The 23975-nt window shown below is 54.8% G+C and overlaps 1 protein-coding gene across 2 annotated transcripts; it reads left to right on the top strand.

The window, feature by feature from the left end:
- Positions 1 to 13666: 13666 nt before the first annotated feature.
- Positions 13667 to 23688, top strand: TINAGL1 (tubulointerstitial nephritis antigen like 1). 2 transcript variants are annotated; one of them, XM_045548434.1, is made up of 12 exons: positions 13667 to 13741; positions 14288 to 14605; positions 15551 to 15614; positions 19547 to 19639; positions 19858 to 19972; positions 21056 to 21179; positions 21263 to 21413; positions 21519 to 21708; positions 21816 to 21861; positions 22126 to 22249; positions 23056 to 23101; positions 23185 to 23688. In XM_045548434.1, the coding sequence occupies exons 2-12, from the start codon at positions 14296 to 14298 to the stop codon at positions 23323 to 23325; spliced, it is 1404 nt and encodes a 467-aa protein (XP_045404390.1). In that variant the 5' UTR covers positions 13667 to 13741; positions 14288 to 14295; the 3' UTR covers positions 23326 to 23688. The 2 variants fall into 2 exon arrangements, with proteins under 2 accessions (XP_045404390.1, XP_045404391.1); XM_045548435.1 differs by lacking the exon at positions 14288 to 14605 and having other exon boundaries at positions 13670 to 13741.
- The last annotated feature ends 287 nt before the right edge of the window (positions 23689 to 23975 follow it).

Here is a 23975-nt window from a genome sequence, read left to right as displayed (position 1 = left end):
CTTCCTCATCATTCTTTTTTAGAGACAAGGTCTTGCTCTATTGTCCAGGCTGGAGTTCAGTGGTGTGATCAAAGCTCACTGCAACTTTGAACTCCTGAGCTCAAGTGATCCTCTGGTCTTAGCCTCCCATGAGTAACTGGGATTACAGGCATGTGCCACCATACCCAGCTAATTTTTAAAAAATTTTTTTAGAGATGGGGTCTTGCTATGTTGCCCAGGCAGGTCTTGAATTCCTGGTTTCAAGTGATCCTCCTGCCTCGGCCTGCCAAATTGCTGAGATTACAAGTGTGAGCCACCATGCCTGACTTCTCTTCATTTTTTCTAGCATTTCTGACCTTCCATCTGGGCTCTTTTTCTTTCATCCTCAAGTCTGCCTTGGTGGCATACTCTAACAGTTTTTGTTTATCTAAACAGCATCTCACTCTGTTGCCCAGGCTGGAGTGCAGTGGCATCATCATAGCTCACTGCAACCTCAAACTCCTGGGCTTGAGTGATCCTCCTGCCTCAGCCTCCCAAGCAGCTGAGACTATAGGTGTGCACCACCACACCTAGCTAATTTTTCTACTTTTTGTAGAGATAGGGTCTCACTCTTGCTCAAGGTAGATCATGAACTTCTGGCCTCCAGTGATCCTCTTTCCTCAGCCTCCCAAAGTGCTAGGATTACAGGCATGAGCCACTGCACCAAGCCTGAAAATGTCTTTATTTTATCCTCATTCTTACAGGGATTTTTCCACTGGGTATAGAATTCTAGGCTGCCAATTGTTTTCTTTTAGCACATTGAAGATAATCCTTCTGCTATCTGCTGCCTTTCCTTGTTGCTCTTGAGAAGTCAGCTCTCAGACTTTGAAGATAATCTGACTTTTTTTCCTGGGAGCTTTTAAGATTTTCTCTTTGTCTTTGGTATTCTGCTATTTCACCATATACCTAGGTGCATTTTTAAAAAATTAATAGACTTTGGCCGGGCGAGGTGGCTCACGCCTGTAATCCTAGCACTCTGGGAGGCCAAGGCGGGTGGATCACTCGAGGTCAGGAGTTCAAGACCAGCCTGAGCAAGAGCGAGACCCCGTCTCTACTAAAAACAGAAAGAAATTATCTAGCCAACTAAAAATATATATAGAAAAAATTAGCCGGGCATGGTGGCGCATGCCTGTAGTCCCAGCTACTCGGGAGGCTGAGGCAGGAGGATCGCTTGAGCCCAGGAGTTTGAGGTTGCTGTGAGCTAGGCTGACGCCATGGCACTCACTCTAGCCCGGGCAACAGAGTGAGACTCTGTCTCAAGAAAAAAAAAAAAAAATTAATAGACTTCATTTTTTAGTGCAGTTTTAGATTCACAGCAAAATTAAGTGGCAAGTACAGTTTCCATGTCCTCCCCCTCCCCCTCCACACACAGCCTCCCTTAACATCAACATCTGCCACAGGTGTAGTATATTTGTTACAATCAATGAACCAACATTAACATTATCAGTTAAAGTCCATATTTTACATTAGAGTTCACTCTTTGTATTGGCCATTCTATGGGTTTTGACAAATTTATAATGACATTTATATACCATTACCACATCATACAAAATAGTCTCACTGTCTTAAAAATTTCTAATGCTCACCCTATTCATCCTTCCTCTCCCCAACCCCCTGGCAACCACTGATTTTTTTACTGTCTTCATGGCTTTGCCTTCTCTAGAATGTCATATAGTTGGAATCATACAGTATGTAGGCTTTTCTAGGTGTAAATTTAAAAATTTTTATCCTGCTTGAGATTTGTTGGGCTTTTTGAATCTGTAGATTAGTATTTTCAATCAGTTCTGAGAAATGTTCAGCCATTGACTTTTCAAATATTATTTTTTTCTTATTCTGTTTTTTCTCTCCTTCTGAAGTCCAATTAAATACATGTTAGATATTTCTCATTTATGTTCCATGTCTTTTACCATTTCTTCTGTGTTACTGTTATTTTTTTTAAGACCAGTCAAGTGCAGTAGTGAGAAGGGGGAAAGAGTAGAACAAGGAGTTCAATCTATAACTGACTGTGAGCAATCAACTGAAATAACCCACTACATTTGGACCAGCCTTCTGTATTATTTTTTAATCTTTATGTCTCCCCATGCTCATTTTAGTTTATTTCTTCTGAGCTTTCTTCCAATTTACCAATTCTCTTTTCAGCTATGTCCAATTGACTTTAAACTTGCCATTGACTTTTTAATTTGTTATTGCATTATTCATTTATAGAAGTTCAATTTGTCTCTTTTCAAATCTACTGTCACTTTTCACCCTGTTCCATGCAAATATTTTCAAGGTAGTCTATTGTTTATTTACATTTAGTTGTTTTATATTCTATGTACAATAATTCCTGTGATTGAATTCTTTATGGATATGATTTTGTTGTCTCTTGTTTTTTCTGGTTCTTGCCATGGGGTCTCATTTCCTTACGTGTCTGATTATCTTTTACCATGTGCTTGCCATGGTACTCGAAAATTTATTTGTGTGACTAATTGGAACGTAGGCTGATGGTACCTTCCTCCAGTCAAGAGTCCCATTTGCTTCTTTCAGGAGTTCGGGGCACAAACAGTCTGGGGTAACCTCAACCCAAGTTCAAGGCTTGAGGTCACAGACCACCCAGGAGATACACACTAGGGCTGCAAGCCCGTGCTGGAGCTGGCTTACATTTGAGAGTGCGGCTGTTTGGGATCTCAGCTTATTTGGGGGAGAGTCTTCTATTTGATCTCCTACCATGTGCTCTGGGCTTTGTTAGTGTTCCTTGTCTACAAGAGTCATCAAAACAACAGTTCAAAGTGGCCAAAATCAGGAAATGCCTTTGGAAAATAAGTGAATTTCCTACATGGTTTATCTTTGTAAATTTATGTTTCTCGTTTAGTTTTGTTGTGGTAACTCCTCACCCTCTGGTTGTACCAGTATACCAGCATTTTGAGTTGTGTTCAATGAGAGAATTGATCTCTTAGCCTGGCATTACCGGACGAGAGAGGTCTGCCAGGTGCCAGACTCCGTTTTACAGGGACGAAAACTGGCTGCGAGAGGTGAGGCCGCTCGCGCAGGGTCTCAGGAACCGGGGAGGCCGGTCACAGGGAAGGCCCAGAGCAGCCGCCAGGGGGCAGTGGTGCGCAGAGAGCGCCACAGCCCGGGGCGGCTTTCCTCGTGGAGGTCTTTGCTTCTCACTGTCAGAGTAAAGAGAAAATGGTTTAGCCCATTATTCCAAGTCCCGTGTCCCTTCCGCTCCATTTCATTTGTCAGCCTCTGGCTGATGCCTCCTCTGGCACAGGGGACGGGGCGCAGAGATAAGTGACACCATGTCGCTACCCTCGAGGACCTGCGGTCGGCTCAGTCCTCTTGGGGCCTGGCAGGTCTCTGGCAGATTTCCCCAACTCCTCCTCTTTGCCCCTGCTGTTCCCGACACGGAAGTGCCTCCCCGTCCCCATCCCTGTCATCGCATTTTGCCTCCTTCTCAAGGCTCAGCTCAGATGCCAGCTCCTCCCCGGAGCCTCCCAAACACCCCGTCAGAACCCTACCCCCACCCCTTGTGCGCCCAGCCCTGGTTCTGGACCTCTCCCGGCTCAAGGTCACGTCTGGCCTGTGCTTGTCTCGCCCTCCGGACCGGAGGCTCCTGAGGCAGGCACGGTCCCCTCCAGGGTACAATGAGTGCCGGAGAGCGGGAGGATGGAGGGTCTGCGGGCTGGGATTCTGTCAGGGGGCAGGGAGGTCGGACCCAGCACCCAGAGGGCCCCACCAGGGCAGCTCCTTTCTCCCCCCAAACCCCAGGCTTTTTGGGGTCCAGCTCTGCACTCACTGATTACTCAGGGTAATTGCCCTACCTTTAGGTCAACTGACTTTGGACTGGCCTCACATCTGCAAAACCCCTTTCTCCACATAATGGGATATAATAATTGAGTTCCTGTTCCCATCCTATTCACAGGGTCCACGTACACGCAAGGACGGGATCACAGAAGGGTGATTCTGTCACCTCACTGCTGAGAAAATAATAGAAGAAGCTTCCAGCTCCAAGAACCGGTGGATAAAAAGAAATGAAACTATAAAAGCACCAGAAGAAAACATAGAGTTTATGATGAGCTTTAGAGTTAGACCTTTCTGTGCCCCAACACCAGAAACCATACAGAAAAAATACATAAATAGCTCTTACGCTTTTGAAGAAAAGCTCAGCCTTATTCAAAAGAAGATGATCACAAATTTAAAATACAATTGAGATTCCATTTTTCACCTATCAGATTGGCAGAAATCTAAAAGGTTCATAACGTTCTTCAGGCAGCGTGTGGAGAAGCAGGCATGTGTATTACTGCTGGGCAGGGGTTGCTCCTTCAGCACTAGCCCAATGGGGGACAAGATGACAATAGCTACCAAAATTTTTGAAACACCTGTGTTAGGCAGAATTCTAAGGTGACTCTCACTGGCCTTCGCCCTTCTGTGATCCCGTCCTTGTGTGTACATGGACCCTGTGAATATGATGAGAACACGAACTCCATAATTATATTCCATTATGTGGCAAAAGGGATTCTGTAGATGTAAGTCAGGTCCAAAGTCAGTTGACCTAACGGTAAGAAGATTACCCTGGGTGGTCTGAACCTGATCAGGTGAGGCTTTGAAAGCAGCAACTTTTCTTTGGTAGAAGTCAAAGATTCAATGCATGGGAGGGATCCATTGTGCCATTTCTGGCTTGAAGTTGGAGGCAGACACATGCTAAGGACTGTGCATGTCCTCTAGGAGCTCAGGGAGGCACCCTGCTGACGGCCCACAGGAAACCGGAGACTGTTCTGGAACCAAGTTCTTCCAACAGTAGCGATGAGCTTGGAAACAAATTTCCCCCCAGAGCCTCCAAATGACAGTGAAGCCTTGCAGACATCTTGGTTTCACCCTGAACAGAGAACCCAGCCAGCTGTTGACTTCTGACCTGCAGACGGTGAGCTAATCGGTGGGTGTTGTTTGAAGCGGCTGAGTTTGTGGTAATCTGCTATTCGGCAATAGAAAACTAATGCAATACCTTCAACTCAGCAATCCACGTTTGGGAATTTATCTTGTAAATATACTTGCACACATAGGAGACAGAGTATGTGCATGAGTATTTATTGCAGCACTGTTTATGATACCAACCTCCCCCCCCAAAAAAAACCCCAAAACCAACAAACCCTGAACTAGAAACAACTCATATGTCCACCAGTAGGGAACTGGTTAAATGAATTATTTTAATCTATATAATAAAATATTATGCAGTGACATAAAAGAATCACGAAGCTCTCTAATTACTGATAAAGATCTCTAAAATGTGTGATTAGTTAAAACAAAGGTACTGCATGGTATAGGCAGTTTGTTACCTTTTATGTGAAAATCAGCATTAAGAATATATAATATTTTTGTACTTTCGCAAAGAAGCAGTGAAAGGATGCACGTGATGCTAATAGTTTTGTGACCTATGGGACGTGGGGACGAGGAGTCAGAACAGGGCAAACGAGGGGCAGAGGTCAGAGTGAGGCTTTTTCCTGTATGCTTTATATATATATTTTCGAACCCTAAGAATATACTAATGAATAAAAAAATCAAATAAAAACCATTGATTTAAAATGAATCAGTGGGGTACTGGCCTCCCAGCTTCTGGCCTGAGCCCACTCCCTTGTCTTGCCACCACGGGTTGATTCTGGGGTACGTCTTCCATGAAACCCTTCACCTCTGGCAGCCTCCATCCCCCTGCTGCCCTAGGGCAGCTAGAAACAAGGTTCAGATAGCTGTGTCTGAGGGAGTCTTCCCCCTGAGACTCAGTTTTCCCACCTGTGAAATGGGGATGATAATATCTCATAGGGTTGTGGGGGGATTAAATGAGATAATCCATGCCCAGTGTCCAGCCCACAGAAGTGCCAGCCCTAAGGAGTTGCTCACGGCATTTGTGCTGGCTGGACGTGGGAAAGAACATTCCATCCAGGCAGAGGGAGTTTCCAGGCACATGTACGGGGTGATAAATAATAATGACAGCTCCCTCTGCTGCTCTCCTGCTGTGGGACTGTGGCCCTATCCTCCTCCTCCCTGTGTCTCTGTTCCCTCAGTTGCAAATGAGAGGTTGGACTCAATGAGCTCTCTCTGATTTACACGTTTCAAACTCTCGGTGACCACAGAGGACACCTTCTCTTTCAGATACGGGTTGGCGAAGTCCAGACATACTGGCAACTTGCTGAAGGTCACAGGGCATGGCAGAGAGAGGCAGAGCCAGGACCTGAGTGCCCCGGGCTCCCTGCCAGGCCCTTTCCCTGCAGGCCTCTCTCTGCCCAAGTACGTTTGTGTCCAGGCAGCCACGTGGAGAGACAGGAGACTCTGTCCCTGGAACTCTCCTGACCGTCCCACGTTCTGATTGTTACTATGAAAGGTTTGCTGCCCACCCAGCCTGGTGTCTCCCCAGCCCCTTCACAGTGTCTGCCCCCACCAGGAGGCACAGAGTGACAGGAATGCACTCCTGGTGCCCCCTGGAGAGGCACCCCAGGGGTGGGTGGGGCCGGTGAAGGGCTAGGACTTCCAAGTGCCCAGAGTTGGGGCTCTTGTGTCCACTGATGCGAGCTGCCCCCCAAGAGCCTCTGCCGTCCAGCCCAACTCCCAGCACTCACCTGCAGCGCCCCACCTCCCTTCCCACCTGCAGCTTGGAGCTCCTGGCCTTCGGGGAGTCACTTCTCTCCCCCTGCCAGAGAGGGAGGCCTGGGGCTCCCACCTCCTTCCAGGGCGGTGCGTGGGCTCTTACTGCACTTCTCACCCCTGGGTTTCATGAGCTCCTCAGGGTCCCGGACCCCATATCCCAGTTCTTGTTTAATTAGTGTGAAGTTGGTCTCTGACATTTGAGCCTTGACCTGGCATAAGGAATTTGAGCGCTGCTTTTAGTGGCAGTTGTGTTTCCGGCAGGGCGATGTGCCTGCTGGTTTCAGGCCTGGCCCGGCCGCCCTGTGCTGCACATTGCTGTTCACTCCCGGGGAGATGTGGGGCTGTTGGTGGCCATTCGAGCTGACGTGCAGAGAGGACAGAGACCCCTCAGATGTGCAGGCGTGCATGTAACTGATTCCAGACTGGCTATTCTAATCCTGTTTTGACTGATTTAATCTGGTTGTAGTACCGATTGACCCAAGAGGTTTGAGCTGGTTCACACTAGTTTCAACTCGTTTTGACTGGTGGGCTCGCTTCAGCTTTACCGGATGTGCTCAGTTTGCATGAATTTGTGTCTGCTTGACTATCCTGGGCTCATCTGTGTCTGTTTCGACTTGGGTTAGTTTAATAATAGCGGGCACTTACTTTGTGCTTGTGAAATGTCGGTGCCATTGAATCCAAGTGCTTTGCATATATGAGTTCATATAATCCTCATTACTATATTAGTGCCCTCATTGTGCACATGGAGAAACTGAGGCACAGAGAGTTTAAGAAACTCGCCCCAGTCTACACGGTTGCTGGGTGAGGACCCAGGGTGTGAACCTGCTTTCCCTGGCTCCTGTGTGATAAACCGCTATGAACCTGGCGTCTAGCTCGCTACCACGCTGTCTCTGCAGGGTGACTGTACCACTTCAACATGACGTGATACCGTCCGAGCCAGTTTGTTCTGCTTTCGCTGGCTTGACCCACACACAGCCTTGATTTGGGCACGTTCCAGTTGACACATGGTCCCCAGGCCTCGTGAATCCTCCCTGGAATGGAAACCACGGTGTTAGTTGCCCAGGGCTGCTGTGACAGACCACAGCAAACTTGGCTGCTTAACACGACAGACATTTATTTTCTTACAGGTCTGGAGGCCAGAAGTCCAAAACCAAGGTGTCAGCGGGGCTGCTCTCCCAGTCTCTGCCTTGCCTCTTCCGGCTCCTGGTGGCTCCAGGTGTTCCTTGACTTGCGGCCACAGAACTCCAATCTCTGCCTCCGCGGCCACAGCACCTCTCCCTCTTCTGTCTGTGTCCTCTGGGATGTTTTATAAGGACCCTTGTCTGTGGATTTAGGGCCCACCCGGATAATCCAGGATGATCTCCTCATCGCAAGATCCTTAACTTAATTACGTCTGCAAGGACTCTTTTTCCAAATAAGGTAACATTCACAGGTTCTGGGGATTACGACATGGACATGTCTTTTTCAGGGCTTCCACTCAACTCAGTACAACTATTAAGGTCACACCACTGTATTTGCCCCCTGAGGATCCAGCTCTTAAAAGTGATTCTTCCTGTTTCATTGGTATTCACCCAACTATTGGGGTTTTATCTGCTTAGGGATCAAAAGGAGAAAGTGTGAAACGTGCTGTATATTTAGTATTCCTGGCTGAAAAGATCAAGACTTCCTGGAAGTGTCAAGTGAGATGTGGAGATGTTTCTGTAAACAGGCACTCAACCGTAGCCTCAGCTTTCTAAGATGTTGCTGGTGGTGATGCCAAGTTCATTATGCCTGGGAGAGCTTTCTTTAGGAAAAGTGAGGCTGAATTGAAGGAGGGCAAATAATTAAGAGATGAGGGGAAGCTGTTGGCCCCGATGTCCCAGCACTCCGAGCACAGAGTTTGAAAGAAGCTACAATCTAGACATAGAGGAGGTAGAGAAACAGCGTCCTCGCTCAGAAAATAGACTTCACGAGGGAACAGCACTCAGGGGCTCTTTGTGCTCAACTGGCTCAAAAAACAGTGATCCAGAAATATGACAGAAAAGGGAAAGCTGTGTTTCTCTTTTCTTCATTTCCCCACTTCCACCCACAACGAACAACCACAGACCCTACCAGGTGTGAGAGTCGACTTGGTCTTTGGACAGTTGTGGTTGCTGCTGAAGCAGTGAGCCAGGGCCCTCAGGGCTTGGGTTTGAGGTCCTGCCCTGTCCCTAACAGCTGTGTTTCTGAGTCTTGCCTTGCTCATCTGTAAAGTGGAGACAGCAGGTTACTTGGGGTAAGGCCCATGCTTGGCACATGCCGTGTGTGGTAAATGACACACTATCAGACTGTCTGGCTGAGGTCATTACATATTCATGGTCAGCAACTTCCAGTGGTCACACTGCACTGCCAGAAATCCTGCAATCCTACTCTGATTCTCTAGCAGGCTTGATAGTGACAACTATTTCATACCCCCCATCCTCGAGCCTCATTCTCACCTTGCTTTGGCTGCCACTTGCTCATGCTCCTTGGGAAGGTCCCTCATCTTTGCATGGCCATTCTGCAAACTCGTCTCTTCTTTCTCCTGTCTCTCGGACAGCTGTCCCTGCTCCTATCAGAGGCCAGCTTCGGCCTCCTCTGCGCTGGATCGTTACCCCTCTCCCTGTGTCAAGGATCCCCTCTCTCTGCGTCATCAACTCCTACCCTTCCACAGGCCGTCCCCATCAGCACAAAAACACGGGTTTATATTTTCCATATTTGACCCCCTACCCACTTCCAGCCAATGCCCTATTTCTCTGCTTCCCTTTGCACTAACGCTTTCTAAACAGTTGCCTTCAGCTGTGCTCTTTGAGTCATCGGCTCCTGTTTGCTGATCCATCTGTTCAAATCCAGCTTCCGTCCTCACTCTTCCGCTGAGGGTGGAACCCCCCGCGAGGTTGCCCCAGCTTCCTTGTTGCCAAATCTAGCACACGTTTCTCTGTCCCCGTCTTACTCAACCTTTCAGCAGAGGTCCACGCAGGTCACCTTTCCTTCCTTCTTGAAATACTCTCTTCCTGCCACTGCCCTCCCCTGGCCCACCCCCCACCTTCCCTGCCCGCACGTGGTTGGGTTGGTTGCTCCCTACTCTCTTCCAGACTTCTGCCGTGGGAGCCTCCCCACCTCAGTCCTCCTTCCTCCTTCCCAGTCCGAGCTGGAGACTATTAGAGCATGGGTCACATGAGCTCTACTGGTCAGAGCAGTCCCCAAGCCCACCCAGACTCAAGGGGAGGAGAAGCATCCCTGCCTCTCCCTGGGCGGAGCAGCAGAGGATTTGCAGCCATCTTTCGCCCACCAGGCTGGAAACCCAGAAGCTTTCCTTGATTTCTCCTCTCTCACCCACCACGTCTGATCCTCAGCAGTGTTGTCAATCCCACCTGCAGAATATGTCTCAAACAGCTCTTCTCGTGGCCATTGCCACCGGCCTCCTTCAAGCCTCAGCCTCTCTAGCCCGGGTCACAGCACTGCCTATATCTGGCCTCTCTGAATCTGCTTTCACCCTGTAATCGTCTTTTCCCCCCGGTGCAGCCAGCGTGGGCTTTTGCTTGTGTACTTCAGATGACTTCAGTCTCATGTTTAGGTCTCGGTGGTCAGAAGACAATTCAAGCTCCCACTGACACCTGCACGAGCCGGCCCCAGCTTCTCCCAGCCTCACCTTGCTCCTCTGCCCACCTCGCTCACCGCAGCCTGGCTGCTCTGGGCTCCCCCCTGCTTCTCAGACAGACCAGCTTGTGCCAGGCCTCGGAGCTCTTGCTCATGCTGATCAGCTTCCAGGACCCCTGCCCCTGGGCTCTGGGAATGGCTACCTTCTCCTCCTGCAGGTCCCAGCACAAACATCATCTCCTCTCTGAGGCTGCCTTGACCTCCACGTTCCTCCAGGTTCTTGCGCTGTGTGCAGATCTTCACACACTTCACCCTTGGGAATGACTTCGTGATCCGTGTCATGCTCATTTATTGTCTGTCTTCCCCTTAGTTTGCAACTTCACAATGGCAGGACCCATGTCTCTTTAGTTCCACACTGAACGCTCAGCACCTAGCACAGAGCCAGGCACATAGTAAATGCTCAACAAATGTTTGTTGAATGAATGAGAAAGTCAAACAGTAAAGCATGCCAGGGCGTGGCACAACACACCTTCACGTGGCCCAGAATCATATCTGCCACAAGCTCCAGCAGTGCCACACTCTGTCACACAGAAGGTTCCTCCATGGGGCACCTTCTACAACACAATCCACAGGCTCCCGAAGCCCAACATGTCACAGCATGGCCAGCAGGCTACAACATTAGGTCTGGCCTGGATCTCACACTCAGTCCCAAGTAGCACTGCCCTGAGCTCTGGACATGTCTAGCTAACCACAGGGAGCCACAGGAACCACCCCCCCTTTGGTCGCAGTGCTGTTTGGGACCCAAGCATCTGAATCCCCAGGCCGCAAGCAGCGGGTTCTCGGCCAGGGACCTGGGTCGAGCACACAGTGTGTCTTGGTCTTCCCAGCAGGCCCTGCTCAGCCCCAGAGGAGAACGGCCCTTTCCGAGCAGCCAGAGCAGCTGGGAGGGTCTGGGGTGGCGAGAGCTCTGGGCCTCTAGGGAGCGGAGGGGAGGCCTGGCCCCTGCTCTGCTGTGTCCTGAGGCTTGTCACTGCCCCTTTCCGGCTTCGCCTCACCCTGTGGAAAGAAGAGAGCACGGGGCGGGGGGCGGGGGGGCCTCTAGGAGCACCTGGGTACAGACGGGCAACCAAGGCCCAAGAGGGCAGCACTGCTGAGGGTCCCAAGCAAGGGAGGACAGAGTCACCACAGAGGCCCGGGCCACCCCCTGCCTCTCAGGAAGTCCTGCTGGGTTCCCTCACCTGCTCCTCTGTCCCCAGCCCTTGGACAAGGCCTCGCTCTGGCAGAGAATGAGACAGAGAGTGAGTCACCGGGAGGGAAAGGGTCACAGAAAAGGAAAGTGAGGGTGTCCCGCACCCATGGCCCTGCCCTTTTCCTCTCCTCCTGGGCCAAGGAGCCCAGTGAGTCACGAGATTCCACTGGGGCGGGCTCGGCGCCAAGCTCAGTGATGACGGAGGATGCCGTGTCCCTGCCTCCTGTGCACAGACCGACAGACAGACAAGGACAGGCAGGGGGCCCGACTGCCCCAAACAGACACAAGCAGACACCCATGCAGATGCACAGATGCCTCTCCAGACAGGCAGACAGGGACAGGGACAGCCGCACGGCTACACACAGACGTGCACGCCAATAGGAGCACAGACCCGGCACGCCATGCACTGACAGAGCGACCCCTGGCCCACAGAGACAATGTCCAGTCAGATGTGCACACAGACAGCCAGGCACGCAGCAGGCAGGCGGGTAAACGGATAGACAGACAGACCGACAGACACTCAAGCAGGAACACCCCACAAACACAGCCACTCAGATATGCACATGCACACACACAGCGCACACACACTCACGCAGGTAGCCTCCGGGGGGGATTTTGGGCAAAAGACAGACCAGATGCCCCGGGCCAGCCCCCAACCCCAGAACCATGAAACTGATCCATGAACATAGGCTGCCTGGCACAAACTCTTCTGAAGGCAGCCACCATCTCTGGCCCTGAGGATATGACATTTACCAAAACTGAGGGGCCCACCCTGCAGTAAGAGGAATGGTGGTTAGATATGAAAAGGGACTTCCCAACCGGGAGAGTGTCGAGACCTGTAGTGGGTGACTAAGGTTGACTGGGGCAAAGGGTGGGTTGGTGGTAAGCAGGAATCCTGTTCTGGCTGTGTGACCTCAGGCAAGTGTGTTCTCCTGAGCCTCAGTTTCCCATCTAGGCTTTGTCCTCCCAGGTCCCTGCAGGAAGCAGATGGGCAGCTCCTGGGTGTGTTAGTGCCAATGCTGGGGCCCCAGGACGTTACCCTCCAGCCCCACCACCAGGGCAGGACCCCCCTGGTGACTCGCTGCCCAGTGCCCCAGGGCAGAGGTAACCCAACCACAGGTGTCTGTTGTCCTGGTCTCTCTCTCCTTCCCCAAGGCCTGAGCTGCTGAGGATGGCCCCAGGTTGGGGGAGGGGCAAGGAGAGGTCAGTGAGAGGGCAAAGGGAGTCCCCGATGCCTCTGCACTGGGTGGCATGTGAGGCTCAGGGCCAGGGACAAGGGGACTGTCCAGGTGTAGGCTCTTTCATCCTTCCTGCTGGTAGAGTCCTCTGGCCTGGGCCCAACTTTTGGAAGCGAGGGGATTGTGCAATGGGGAGGTAAAAGGTGATGGCGGGCCTGGCGAGACAGAAACCCCATTGTTTGGGGCCCAGGCCAGCCTGGGCAAAGGAAGGGTTTATGCCCGGGGCAGGAAGGAGGGGCCCTGCAGGGGCGCCAGCTGGCAGGCTCTTGCCTATGGACCCACGGAGGGGGACAGGTGCCAAGCAGGATGCCCTTGGGTTCGACAGAGGGGGCGGTGCTCGGCGAGGCACCCAGGCAGACTGGGGCGGGCAGACTCCACCAGGGGTGGCGGGGTGCAGAGGCCGCCCCCACACCCCACCCAGCCACATCCTGGGATGAGCTGCCAGGGACATGTGCAGGGTCCCGAACTATCCTCCTCCAGATTCCAGTCATTCCTGGGAGCTGAGGCGGCTGGGGGTGGGGGGCCCAAGCCTGGGGAGTACTGTGAAGAGGGGTGTGCATGGCTGTTTTATTCCTGGGGGGTCAGAAGGGAGCTTAGACAGTTTTATCCCCCCCACCCCATCATTTCCTAAACTAGTGTCTAGAATTCAGAGCTTGATTACCCCTTATCTCTACCAGAGCTTCTCAGCCCCCGGTTAAGCCCACTGGGAAGTCCTTCCCGGTGTCAGACCACAATCCCTTCTGTTTGGGTTCCATCTAAGGGAACGGCTTCCACCACCACCGGAGACCCGCCCCCCACCCCGCAGGCCGCGCCCTGGGTTAAGGGCAGCTGCTCCAGGTGCGAACCAGCCGGCCCCGCCCTCCCGCCGAGGGCCAGGCCGCGCGGGCGGCGCCGCGGGCCGGGCGGGGCGGTACAAAAAGCGTCCCGCCCCGCGCTCCCCGCTTGACTTTGAGTGTCCGGCCGCGCAGCCGGCAGGCGGGAGGCGCGTGGGGCAGCCTGGGCCCGGCCACACCCTCACCAGGTAGGGACGCTCCCCTGCTCAGAGGGCAGAGGTGTAGACAGAGAAGGAGCAGAGAAGAGGACGGGCAGGCAGAGGGACCTAGACAGATGGCAGAGCGGGGCAGTGCAGCGGGCAGAGGGACACAGGGGAACAGAAGAGAGGAGGACAGGAGGGACGGGGAGACGCCAGCGCGCCGTCAGGGACCCAGGTCGGGAATGGAGGCTGTGGAGGGCAGAGGGACCCAGGACAGGACAAAAGACCTTGGGTCTGAGGGATGGGTGCCGGGCGGGTGCCGGGGGCACCGAGAATGCCACAACCCCCATTTCCTTGTCCTTGAAGGTCCCTAGGCAGGTCAGGGAGGAGCTCCGTCTCTGCTCAGTCCCCTTCCCCCTGTAAGCCGGGGCACACACACTGGCTCCCCTGCCGGTGTCCTGCCTGGGGACTCAGGAATCGAGGTCTCCCACCCTGACTCACAGCTCCAGGAAGCTGGGAGACCTGTCTCCGGTGTGGCGGGGGTCTCTGCTGCCCACCCCCTCTGACCCCCGACCTCTGCCCTCCTGGGCCCAGGAGGCACCATGTGGAGATGTCCACCGGGGCTGCTGCTGTTGCTGCTGCTGGCTGGCCAGGTGGCCCCGGGTACCCGGCAGGGTCGTGGGCGCCGGGAGCTAGCACCGGGTCTGCACCTGCGGGGCATCCGGGACGCGGGCGGCCGGTACTGCCAGGAGCAGGACCTGTGCTGCCGTGGCCGTGCTGACGAATGCGCCCTGCCCTACCTGGGCGCCACCTGTTACTGTGACCTCTTCTGCAACCGCACCGTCTCCGACTGCTGCCCTGACTTCTGGGACTTCTGCCTCGGCGTGCCACCCCCCTTCCCCCCCATCCAAGGTGGGCACCAAGATGGCCAGGAGGGTGGGTCACTTTGTCAACCCCAGACTCAGCAAGGCTCAGGAGCAAGGCTAATGCGGTGAAGTTTCAGGGGTGGCTTTGCAGAATCTGGGAAAGAGAACCTGCCTCACTCCCTGCTCCTCTGCGAAGTCCCTGCTGTGGTCTAACTGGACTCTCTCCAACGAGACCGAAGGAGAGAAGACCCTTGGTTGGAACTCTGCCCAGGGAAGGCAGCCTCCCGCCCTTTCTCCCAGTCCTGTGGCCCCCACCTGCTGACTCACCCTCTGCTGATAAGGCACATGGAGCTTGGTCAGGGGCATCTTAGCCGTTCTCCTGCCTTTGCTCAGGATTCTGTGCCCTTGGGACGGTGCACATACCTGGGTCCTGGGTCAAATCTGTTCCTGCTTTCAGCCCTCACCACCATCCTTTTCCACGCACTTACCCCTGTCCAATAGGAGAGTCATTTGAATTCCTTCCCACAGTTCTCTGGGGCCTTGGGCTAGGAGACTGCACACCTGAGCTGTCATCCCAGAGTGCTGTGTTATCTTAGGGAAGTTGCTTACCTTATCTGTGCCTTGGTTTTCCCATACTCCTCCCACTCCCCATCTCCAAGCTCTAACTCATTTAAATGGCAAAGGATCCCAGGAATGTTGTGGCTGGTATCCAAGTGAAGCAAGAGGAATCCAAATTAGAGTCATTGAAGAACTTCCTAAGTAGCAATTGGTGTGTGACCCCATAGGAGAAGCCTTAATTTATAGTTTGGCTCTAGTTTCAGTGAGGGCAGAACAGTTGGGAGGAGCTGTGTGTGTGAGAGAGAGAGAGACAGAGAGAAAGACCGAGATGACCTGGGGAGGGTTCAGGGTACCAGACTCTGAGGACACAGCCATCCCAACCCATCCTCTGTGGCCCCGGTTCCACTTCTCTTCTCCTCTTCCCTCCCACCAGGATGTATGCATGGAGGTCGAGTCTATCCAGTCCTGGGAACCTATTGGAACAACTGTAACCGTTGGTGAGTGTTTGGGGCCTGGAGGGGGCTTGCCTTGTGGGCCTTGTGGCCAACAGACTTGGCTCCAACCCTGTGCCTGCTACTCGTTTGCTGGGGAGAAGTCCTTTCCCTTCTCTGAGCCTCAGTTTCCTCATGGGAATAACATGGGAATTTTAACACTGACCGTGTGAATTTGCATAACAACATTCCAACAGCATTCCCAGGAGTGGTCAGCCATGGATGCCTGGCCCAGGTGCCACCCTGGAACTGGGAGTTGTCCCTGCCCCTCCTGGCTTGGGCTGGGCTGCCCCTTCCAACTGTTCCTGCTGTCACGGGAGAGTTAGGGAGAGAAGGGGGCGCCAGGAAGGAAACCTCTGACTGCAGCATCCACTGCCCTAGGCCAGCGAGGGTCAGGGATGGCTGGGCTGGCAGCTGGCCAGCCTCTCGGGGCCTTCCCTGGAATGTGGCCCTGGCTCCCGTTCCCACCCCTCCCCACCATTCTCGCCAGGAGGAGGAAGGGGTCATGAGTGCTGCCCCCCAATCTAGGATGGGAAGGGGAAGAAAGCTGGGTAGGAGGGCTGGAATGCCTGAATGGGAATAGTGGAGACCCTGCCACTTGGAGGAGGCGTTTGGAGGAGGTGGCCCTGCACCCCTCCACCCCTATTCCTTCTTCGCCTGGGACCCAGAGGCCCCAGGGAGAAGGAAACTTTCAGGAATGCATTGCACATAAGCTGTTTCCATTGCCTCACTGGGGTGAGGGGTGCCTGAGTCACAGTGAGGGGACGACGCTGTGTGCCAGCTGTCAGCGTGTGTCTGGGTGAGAGACTGCGCGTGCAGTGTGGGTGTGTGCGGGCTGTGTGTGTTCAGAAGGATGGAGCCTGCCTGCCCCATGCCACGGGGCCCTCTGGCTGCTGAGGGGTTAACACTCTTTCCCACTCCAGGCCCCCTCTGGAATGCTGGGACCTGCTGCCACCAGCCCTGTCTAGACCTGTGCGGGCAGCCCTGGGGGCAAAGGAGGAGGTGGCAGGAGAGGGCTGACCAGCCCACTGCCCTCCCCTCAGGACAGCTCTGGGTGGCTGTGTTCCCTCTTGTCGCCTGAGTGGGGGTGGGGGCATGTCTGTGTGCCTTCCAGGGTGTGCGAGCCCTCAGGGATGCGTGAACAGAGTCCAGTCGCTGCTGCCCAGTGTGCCGAGGGGAAAGGAAGGACTGGAGAACCTCCCCTCCCCCGCCGGCTCCCAGGGCGGCAGAGCCCAGCCTTACTGGGTCCTGGTTCCCCCTGGGGCTCCTTAAAAGGCAACATTGGAGGCGGGAGCCTCGGCGGCTTGGAAGGAGGCAGTTTAGCATCTTGTAATAGCAGTTATGAGCTTGTAAAAGCATCATAGAATTCATAGAATTCAACCCTTCGGTGGACACCTATTTATTAAAGACCTACTGCGGGACGGGCACCGTGCTGGGCCGGGAGATGCAGCCAGAACACAGCAGACTCAGTCCTGGGGCCCCTGGAGCTTCTAGGCTAATGTCGGAGGACATAGAAAGACAATAAAGAAATAGATCATGACGTGCTGTTTTAGGTGTTACAGGGGAAAAGAGAGGACAACGGGGTCTTAGTTGAGAGTGGGGCAGGGGAGGGAAGGCCACTCTGAGGAAGGGACGTTTATGCTGGGACCAGGGAGATGGCCAGAAGAGAGGCCCAGAGGCCCGGGCCTAGGCAAAGGGAGGTGGCACCAGCTCATTGCAGCTGCAGCTGGGGAGAGGGGGAATCATAAGCTGTACTGAGGATTTTGTATTTTGTTCCAAGTGTCATGGAAGCCACTTAGGGAGCACAGCATCTGCTTTGCATTGTCCAAAGATCTCTCTGACTGTGGAGTCAGTAGGGAGTGGATTTTTGGTCAGGGGCAGGAGACTTGATTAGGAAGCCATTGCCTGGTCCAGGTGAGAGGTGACGAGGCGGGGGCCCAGGGCAGCAGTGGAGGGGCGGGTGAGGGCAGGTGGATTCCTGATGTGCCATCCCCAGGCCCTGCTGGTGGGGGACATGGGAGGGGACACTGCAGACCATGTGGTACTCTGATTTCAACTGGGTGCCATGTCTGGGTTGAGGATGTCAGGGGAGGAGCAGTTAGGCTACTGTGAGTTTGAGGTGCCTCTGATACATCCAGCGATGTCGGGGGGCAGTTGGAGATGAGTCTGGAGCTCAAGGGGAGGGGCGCTGGGTTTCCCATAATGAGAACGATAACAGTAGATATCAATTCTGAGCACTCGCGATGGGCCAGGCCCTGTGCTAAATGCTTCACAAGGCTGTCATTGAATCCCTGGAAAGTGGGACTATTACTATCCTCTTTTTTTTTCTTTTTTGAGACTGAGTCTCACTCTGTTGCCCAGGGCTTGAGTTCAGTGTCGTCATCACAGCTCACTGCAACCTCCAACTCCTGAGCTCAAGGGATCCTCCTGCCTCAGCCTCCCAAGTAGCTAGGACTACAGGTGTGCGCCACCACATCTGGCTAATTTTTCTATTTTTTGTAGAGACAAGGTCTCACTCTTGTTCAGGCTGGTCTAGAACTCCTGACCTCAAGTGATCCTCCCGCCTCGGCCTCGGAGAGTGCTAGGTTTACAGGCATGAGCCACTGCGCCCGGGCCTATTATTATCCTCATTTTACAGACAAGGACATTGAAGGAGAGAGAGCTTAAATAATTTTCCCAAGATCACATGACTAGTAGGCTAGGACTGGAACCCAGAATTTGCATTCCAGAACCCATGTTTAGTCATGTCACTATACTGCCCAGTCATTCATTCATCCCATAGCTGTTTATTGGGTGCCTACTCTGTGCTAGGTTTGGTTTTCCCAGGCACTGAAGATACCAGACAATACCTGCCCTCAAGGAACTTAGAGTCTATGAGGAAACAGGCATAAGCGCCATAAACAACTAAATATATATAGCATGTCAGGTAGTGATGACATGCTAAGGGGAAAAATAAAGCAGGGAAGTGGGATAGGATGTGTAAAGGATGTTGCATTTTAAGATGGGGTGGCCATAGGAGGCCTCCCTGAGAAGGTGACATTTGAGTACAGACTTGGAAGAGAGGAGAGTGAGCCCAGGGGATGTGGGAGGAAGAGCAGCTCAAAGGCCCTGGGGCAGGAGGATACTGGTGGAGCATCAGGGGCAGGCCCAGCCGGGCCTTAGAAACCAGGATTAGGAGGAGGAAGGGGTCAGAGAGAGGACGGGAGGACAGCCAGGCAGGGCCTTGTTGTCACTGTAAGAACTTTGGCTCTTACTCTGTGATGTGAAGCCAGTGGAGGGTTTTGGGCAGAGGAATGACATGATATGACTTAGGTTTAGCAGGGTCACTCTTGCAGCTGCGTTAAAAATATACTGGGGGGAGCGGGAGGGAGCTGGCGCAGGGCACATGCTAGGAGGACAGTGAAGAGGCCGCAGCAGAAACCCAGGCGAGAGGGGAGGTGATCAGCCCGGACTCTGGTGGCTGCAGAAGAGAATGAGAGTGGTTTGGATCCTGGGTGTGTTTTTAAGGCAAATCCCACTGGATTTGCCGATGAATTGGATCAGCATGTGAGAGAAAGTCAAGGGTGACCCCCAAGTTTTTGGCCTGAGCTCCAGGAAGGATGGAGTTGCCATTTTCTGAGAACTCTGGGGGGAGCAGTCATGGGAGACCAGGAATTTGGTTTGGGGTCTGACTTGTAGTCAGACACCCCAGTGGTGATGTTGAGTAGCAGTGAGATACTCGACTCCAGAGTTCAGGCAGTGATCTGGGCGGTAGATATAAACTTGAGAATCGTGAACTTGAAGTTGACATTTAAAGCCACCAGGCTGGACGGGATCACCTTGGGGTTCTCCCATAGTGGCTGGTACAGAATCCCAGGCCCATGTTTACCTCTGGGGCCACATCCCTTCAGAGGGCCCCGGGCCCCCACTCACCCTTTCCTTCCCTCCTTTATCGCCAGCACCTGCCACGAGAAAGGGCAGTGGGAGTGTGACCAGGAGCCATGCCTGGTGGACCCAGACATGATCAACGCCATCAACCAGGGCAACTACGGGTGAGAGGCGCTGGAAATGCTTCCAGCGGGCACACACGCATGCGCACGCACACGCACACATACGCTCTGCCAGAGGTGCGTGTCCGCCAGGCACACCCACGCTCAGGTGTTATCTCTGTGTGCACTCAGCCACCATGCATCTCTCCCACCCCCGTCACATGCCCCCAGGACCCCAGACTGGGCAGGTCTGTGACTTCCTTGCATCCCCTCTCCTTCAGGTGGCGGGCTGGGAACCACAGCGCCTTCTGGGGCATGACCCTGGATGAGGGCATTCGCTACCGCCTGGGCACCATCCGCCCGTCTTCCTCTGTCATGAACATGAATGAGATCTATGTAAGTCCATCCTTGCCCACAATCCCACCATCTCCCCATGACTTAGGACCTCAGGGATGCTGGCACCCTGTGCCTGGCTCCTCGAAGGGCCTAGACCTACCCCCTACCAATAAGCTGTGTGTCCCTGGGCAAGTTTCTCCCCTTCTCTGGGCCTTTGTTTCCCCCCTATAACAAGACATGCTGCACTGGAAGAACTGATGCTCAGATTCTGAGTTTTGAGGTTCCAGCATCAGCCCCCCTGGCCTCCCCAGCCTGGGAAAAATGCTGTTGGTCCTAGTACAGCTGGGTTAGGGCCCAAGGGGCCAGGAGGTCACCTTGGTATTTTGGGAAGGGAGGGACAGACACTCCTCCAACTCTGGCCAGAGGGCAGCAATTCTGGGAAATGAAAGCCGGAGGGAGGAGAGGGCTTCTCCCTTCCCCCAGTGGGACCCTCTGGGGGACAAATTGGAACCAGACCCAAACAAAGTGTGGGGAGGGGGAGCTTCAGCAAGCTGGGCTGGGGCACGTGCTGGTGGCTCTGTCCATCAGTGGCAGGCAGGGGGAGGCAGGGGCTGGCCGAGGGGCCCTCCCTGCAGGGAGACTTCAGCCCAGGGTTGGGGTGACCAGACCCTGCCCTGTCCTTACTCCCCTGGGCCTCTGGCTATTTTCTGCCTCCCGCTGCTTGCCTTGGCAGCCTGCCTGGTCACGCGACCCGCGGCTTATTCCTGCCCCTCCCTTTGGGGCCTGAAGCTCAAGGCCCCGTGGAAAGAAGGGTGTGGCGGACCAGAAGGTGCAGAGGAAAGAGGCAGGGGTTGAGAATGGAAAGCAGAGTGACCGTGGCCTGGCCACTTCCCTGTTCCTGGCCTGGCTGCCTCATCTGTAAAGCGGGACCGGCCACCTCCACCTGATACTTGGGAGGCACCACATGGTGCCTGGTTCTAACACTCAAGTGGAAGTTGGAGGTAACTGGAATCCCACAGCAGCAGGTGGGCTCAAGATCAAACTGCACAAGGCCCTGGACTCTCGGTGGCCCTCCAATGCCAATGGGCCCCTGAGGGGCAGACCAGGGCAGGCAGGAGGCAGACAGGACAATCTTTGTTGCAGACAGTGCTGGCCCCCGGGGAGGTGCTTCCCACGGCCTTCGAGGCCTCTCAGAAGTGGCCCAACCTGATCCACGAGCCTCTTGACCAGGGCAACTGTGCAGGCTCCTGGGCCTTCTCCACGGCAGGTATGTCCCAGGCTGGGGGCTGGCAGGGTGGAAAGACGGCCAAGGCCTGAGGCCCCTGACGGCCCCTCTGCCTCCCCCATCAGCTGTGGCATCCGATCGGGTGTCAATCCATTCGCTGGGACACATGACACCTGTCCTGTCGCCCCAGAACCTGCTGTCTTGTGACACCCACCACCAGCAGGGCTGTCGCGGCGGGCGTCTCGATGGTGCCTGGTGGTTCCTGCGTCGTCGAGGGTATGCGGCAGGGGTGTGGGCAGGGAGGAGGGCAAGATATCCCGTGAGCAGCGCCCAGGCCGTGCTGCACTGAGTCACCCTGCCCCCCTCTTGCTGCCTCTCCAGGGTGGTGTCTGATCACTGCTACCCATTCTCGGGCCGTGAGCGAGATGAGGCTGGCCCCGCGCCCCGATGTATGATGCACAGCCGGGCCATGGGTCGGGGCAAGCGCCAGGCCACTGCCCGCTGCCCCAATGGCCACGTCCATTCCAATGACATCTACCAGGTCACTCCTGCCTACAGACTGGGCTCCAGCGTAAGTCAGCCCTTTGGTGAGGGGGCAGAGGCAGGAGGGTTGGGAGGTTAGCGAAAGGCTGGAGCCTCACCCCGAAAGATGCTCTCCCTCCACCCTCCACCCTTCAGGAGAAGGAGATCATGAAGGAGCTGATGGAGAATGGCCCTGTCCAAGGTCAGTGCCCCTCTGCCTGCACCCTGATTCCAGAAGCTTGTGCCTGCTTGAGACCGGGCACAGGGGCACGAGTGGTCTGCAGAGCATTGAGCAGCAAGTCCAATGGGCTGGGAGTGGGGGAACCATGTTCCCCCCCTGCAGGCAACACCTGGGAGGCACTTAGAGTCTGGGTACAGAGAGGCCTTGGTGTCTGGGTGCATATCGACAGACTCAGGCATCAGCGCTAACAGGCCGAGCGGGCCCTACTTTGAAATCTGCCCACAGCCCTCATGGAGGTGCACGAGGACTTCTTCCTGTACCAGGGCGGCATCTACAGCCACACACCAGTGAGCCGTGAGAGGCCGGAGCGATACCGCCGGCATGGGACGCACTCGGTCAAGATCACAGGGTGAGGGGCTTGTGGGCAGACGGGGTTGGGGACAGCAGGACTCACACTGGGGGGGTCTGGGGCCTGCCTGGAATCCTGACAATCTCTCTGGAAAGCCAGGATTGCTCTCCCCATTTCCAAAAGGAGGGGGCTGAGACTCAGAAAGAGGAGGGACTCATCCTGGGTCACACCGAGGGTTGGGAGCCTTTGAAGGTTTTCTAGGAACGGTTCAGTAACCCCAGTGAAAGACAGATAAAGATTCAAGAGTTGCTCAACCTTCTCCCACCTCAGCACCTGTCCCAGCTCTGCCTGACTCACTGAGTGACCTGGCCAGGTCACTCCCCCAGGCCTCCGTTTCCCCGTCTGATCTAACAGGAGATGTCAGTCATTGATTCCAATGAAGTCAATGACATGTGCTTTGCAGTGGGATTTTGGGGCCTCTAAGGTACCCACGTTCTCTGAGTCTCCTCCTTCTGGTCCTTGGCACCCACCCCTCCCTGGCTTCCTGAGTGAGGTGGGGCAGGCGGATGTGAGGTCCCACAGAGCTGGTGCCTAGGCTGTGGGTCCCTGGAGGACCCAGGCCCAAGTTCTCTCCTCTCCTGCTCACCCCCTCCCGTGTCCCCTTGGTGCCTGTCCCCCCATGCTGGGCTTGGGAACACGGACTCACAGATGCGGAGAATGAGGGAGGGACAGAGAGGGACAGAGACGGGCTCCAGTCCCAAAGATGCACCCAACCTTCCCAAGGGCCTGGGATGGGGAAGGCCCTGGGTTGGAGCCCCTGAGAGCAGGTGGACTCAGCGCCTCCCTCTCGCCCGCTCTGCCCACAGGTGGGGCGAGGAGACGCTGCCCGATGGAAGGACGCTGAAATACTGGGTGAGGCTGCTGTCCCCTTCCCCCGCCCCCCTTCCTCTTGCCCCACTGGCATTCCCCTGCTCACCCTCTGTCCTTATGCCCAGACGGCGGCCAACTCGTGGGGCCCAGCCTGGGGTGAGAGGGGCCACTTCCGCATCGTGCGCGGCGCCAACGAGTGCGACATCGAGAGCTTTGTGCTGGGCGTCTGGGGCCGCGTGGGCATGGAGGACATGGCTCATCACTGAGGCCGAGGGCAGCTGGCGGAAGAGCCCCCTGTGTGGCTGTGCCCCCAGCCCCGCCTGACAGAGCCCGGGGCACAGGCGGGCGCCAGGGCTCTAATCCGAGCGTGGGTTCCGCTGACACAGCGCCCAGCCTGGGAGCCGCGGGCAGGCGAGGCTGGTGGAGCCCCTAGACCTCCCAGCGGGGACGGGGCAGGGCCTGGCCTGGGAGGAGCAGAGCCTGCCGATCCCGGGACCCTGGCACCCCCACCCAAGATCACTCAAGCCAGGACACCCCCAGGTCTCCATCCCCACACTCCTGTATTCTTATTCTTCAAAGATATTTATTTTTATTTTCACTGTTTTCAAATAAAACCAAAGTATTGATAATTGCAGTGCCTTGGAACCTCTGGGAATAGAAAGCCAAGCCAAAGCAAGGTGGCAGGTGGTCAGACAGCAGAAAGGACTGCCTGAGCCACTGACAGCTGGCAGGGGTGGGCGGACTAGAAATCCTAGCCTCCAGTCAGCCCTAATTGTCAGTGCCCTGGGCACTGACCCACTTGGAGGAGGAGCACGGATGGCGTGGCCTTTGGCCCCCAAAACGTGGGCCATGGGAATCAGCTTTCAGATGCTGAGTCAGCGCTACCTGCAGGGGAAGCCCTGCCCACCAACCAGCT

This window comes from Lemur catta, chromosome 3 (assembly GCF_020740605.2).
Source record: "Lemur catta isolate mLemCat1 chromosome 3, mLemCat1.pri, whole genome shotgun sequence".
Lineage (NCBI taxonomy): Eukaryota > Metazoa > Chordata > Mammalia > Primates > Lemuridae > Lemur > Lemur catta.
The sequence above is the reverse complement of the archived record's forward strand: the minus strand, read 5'-3'. Positions and strand labels throughout refer to the sequence as shown.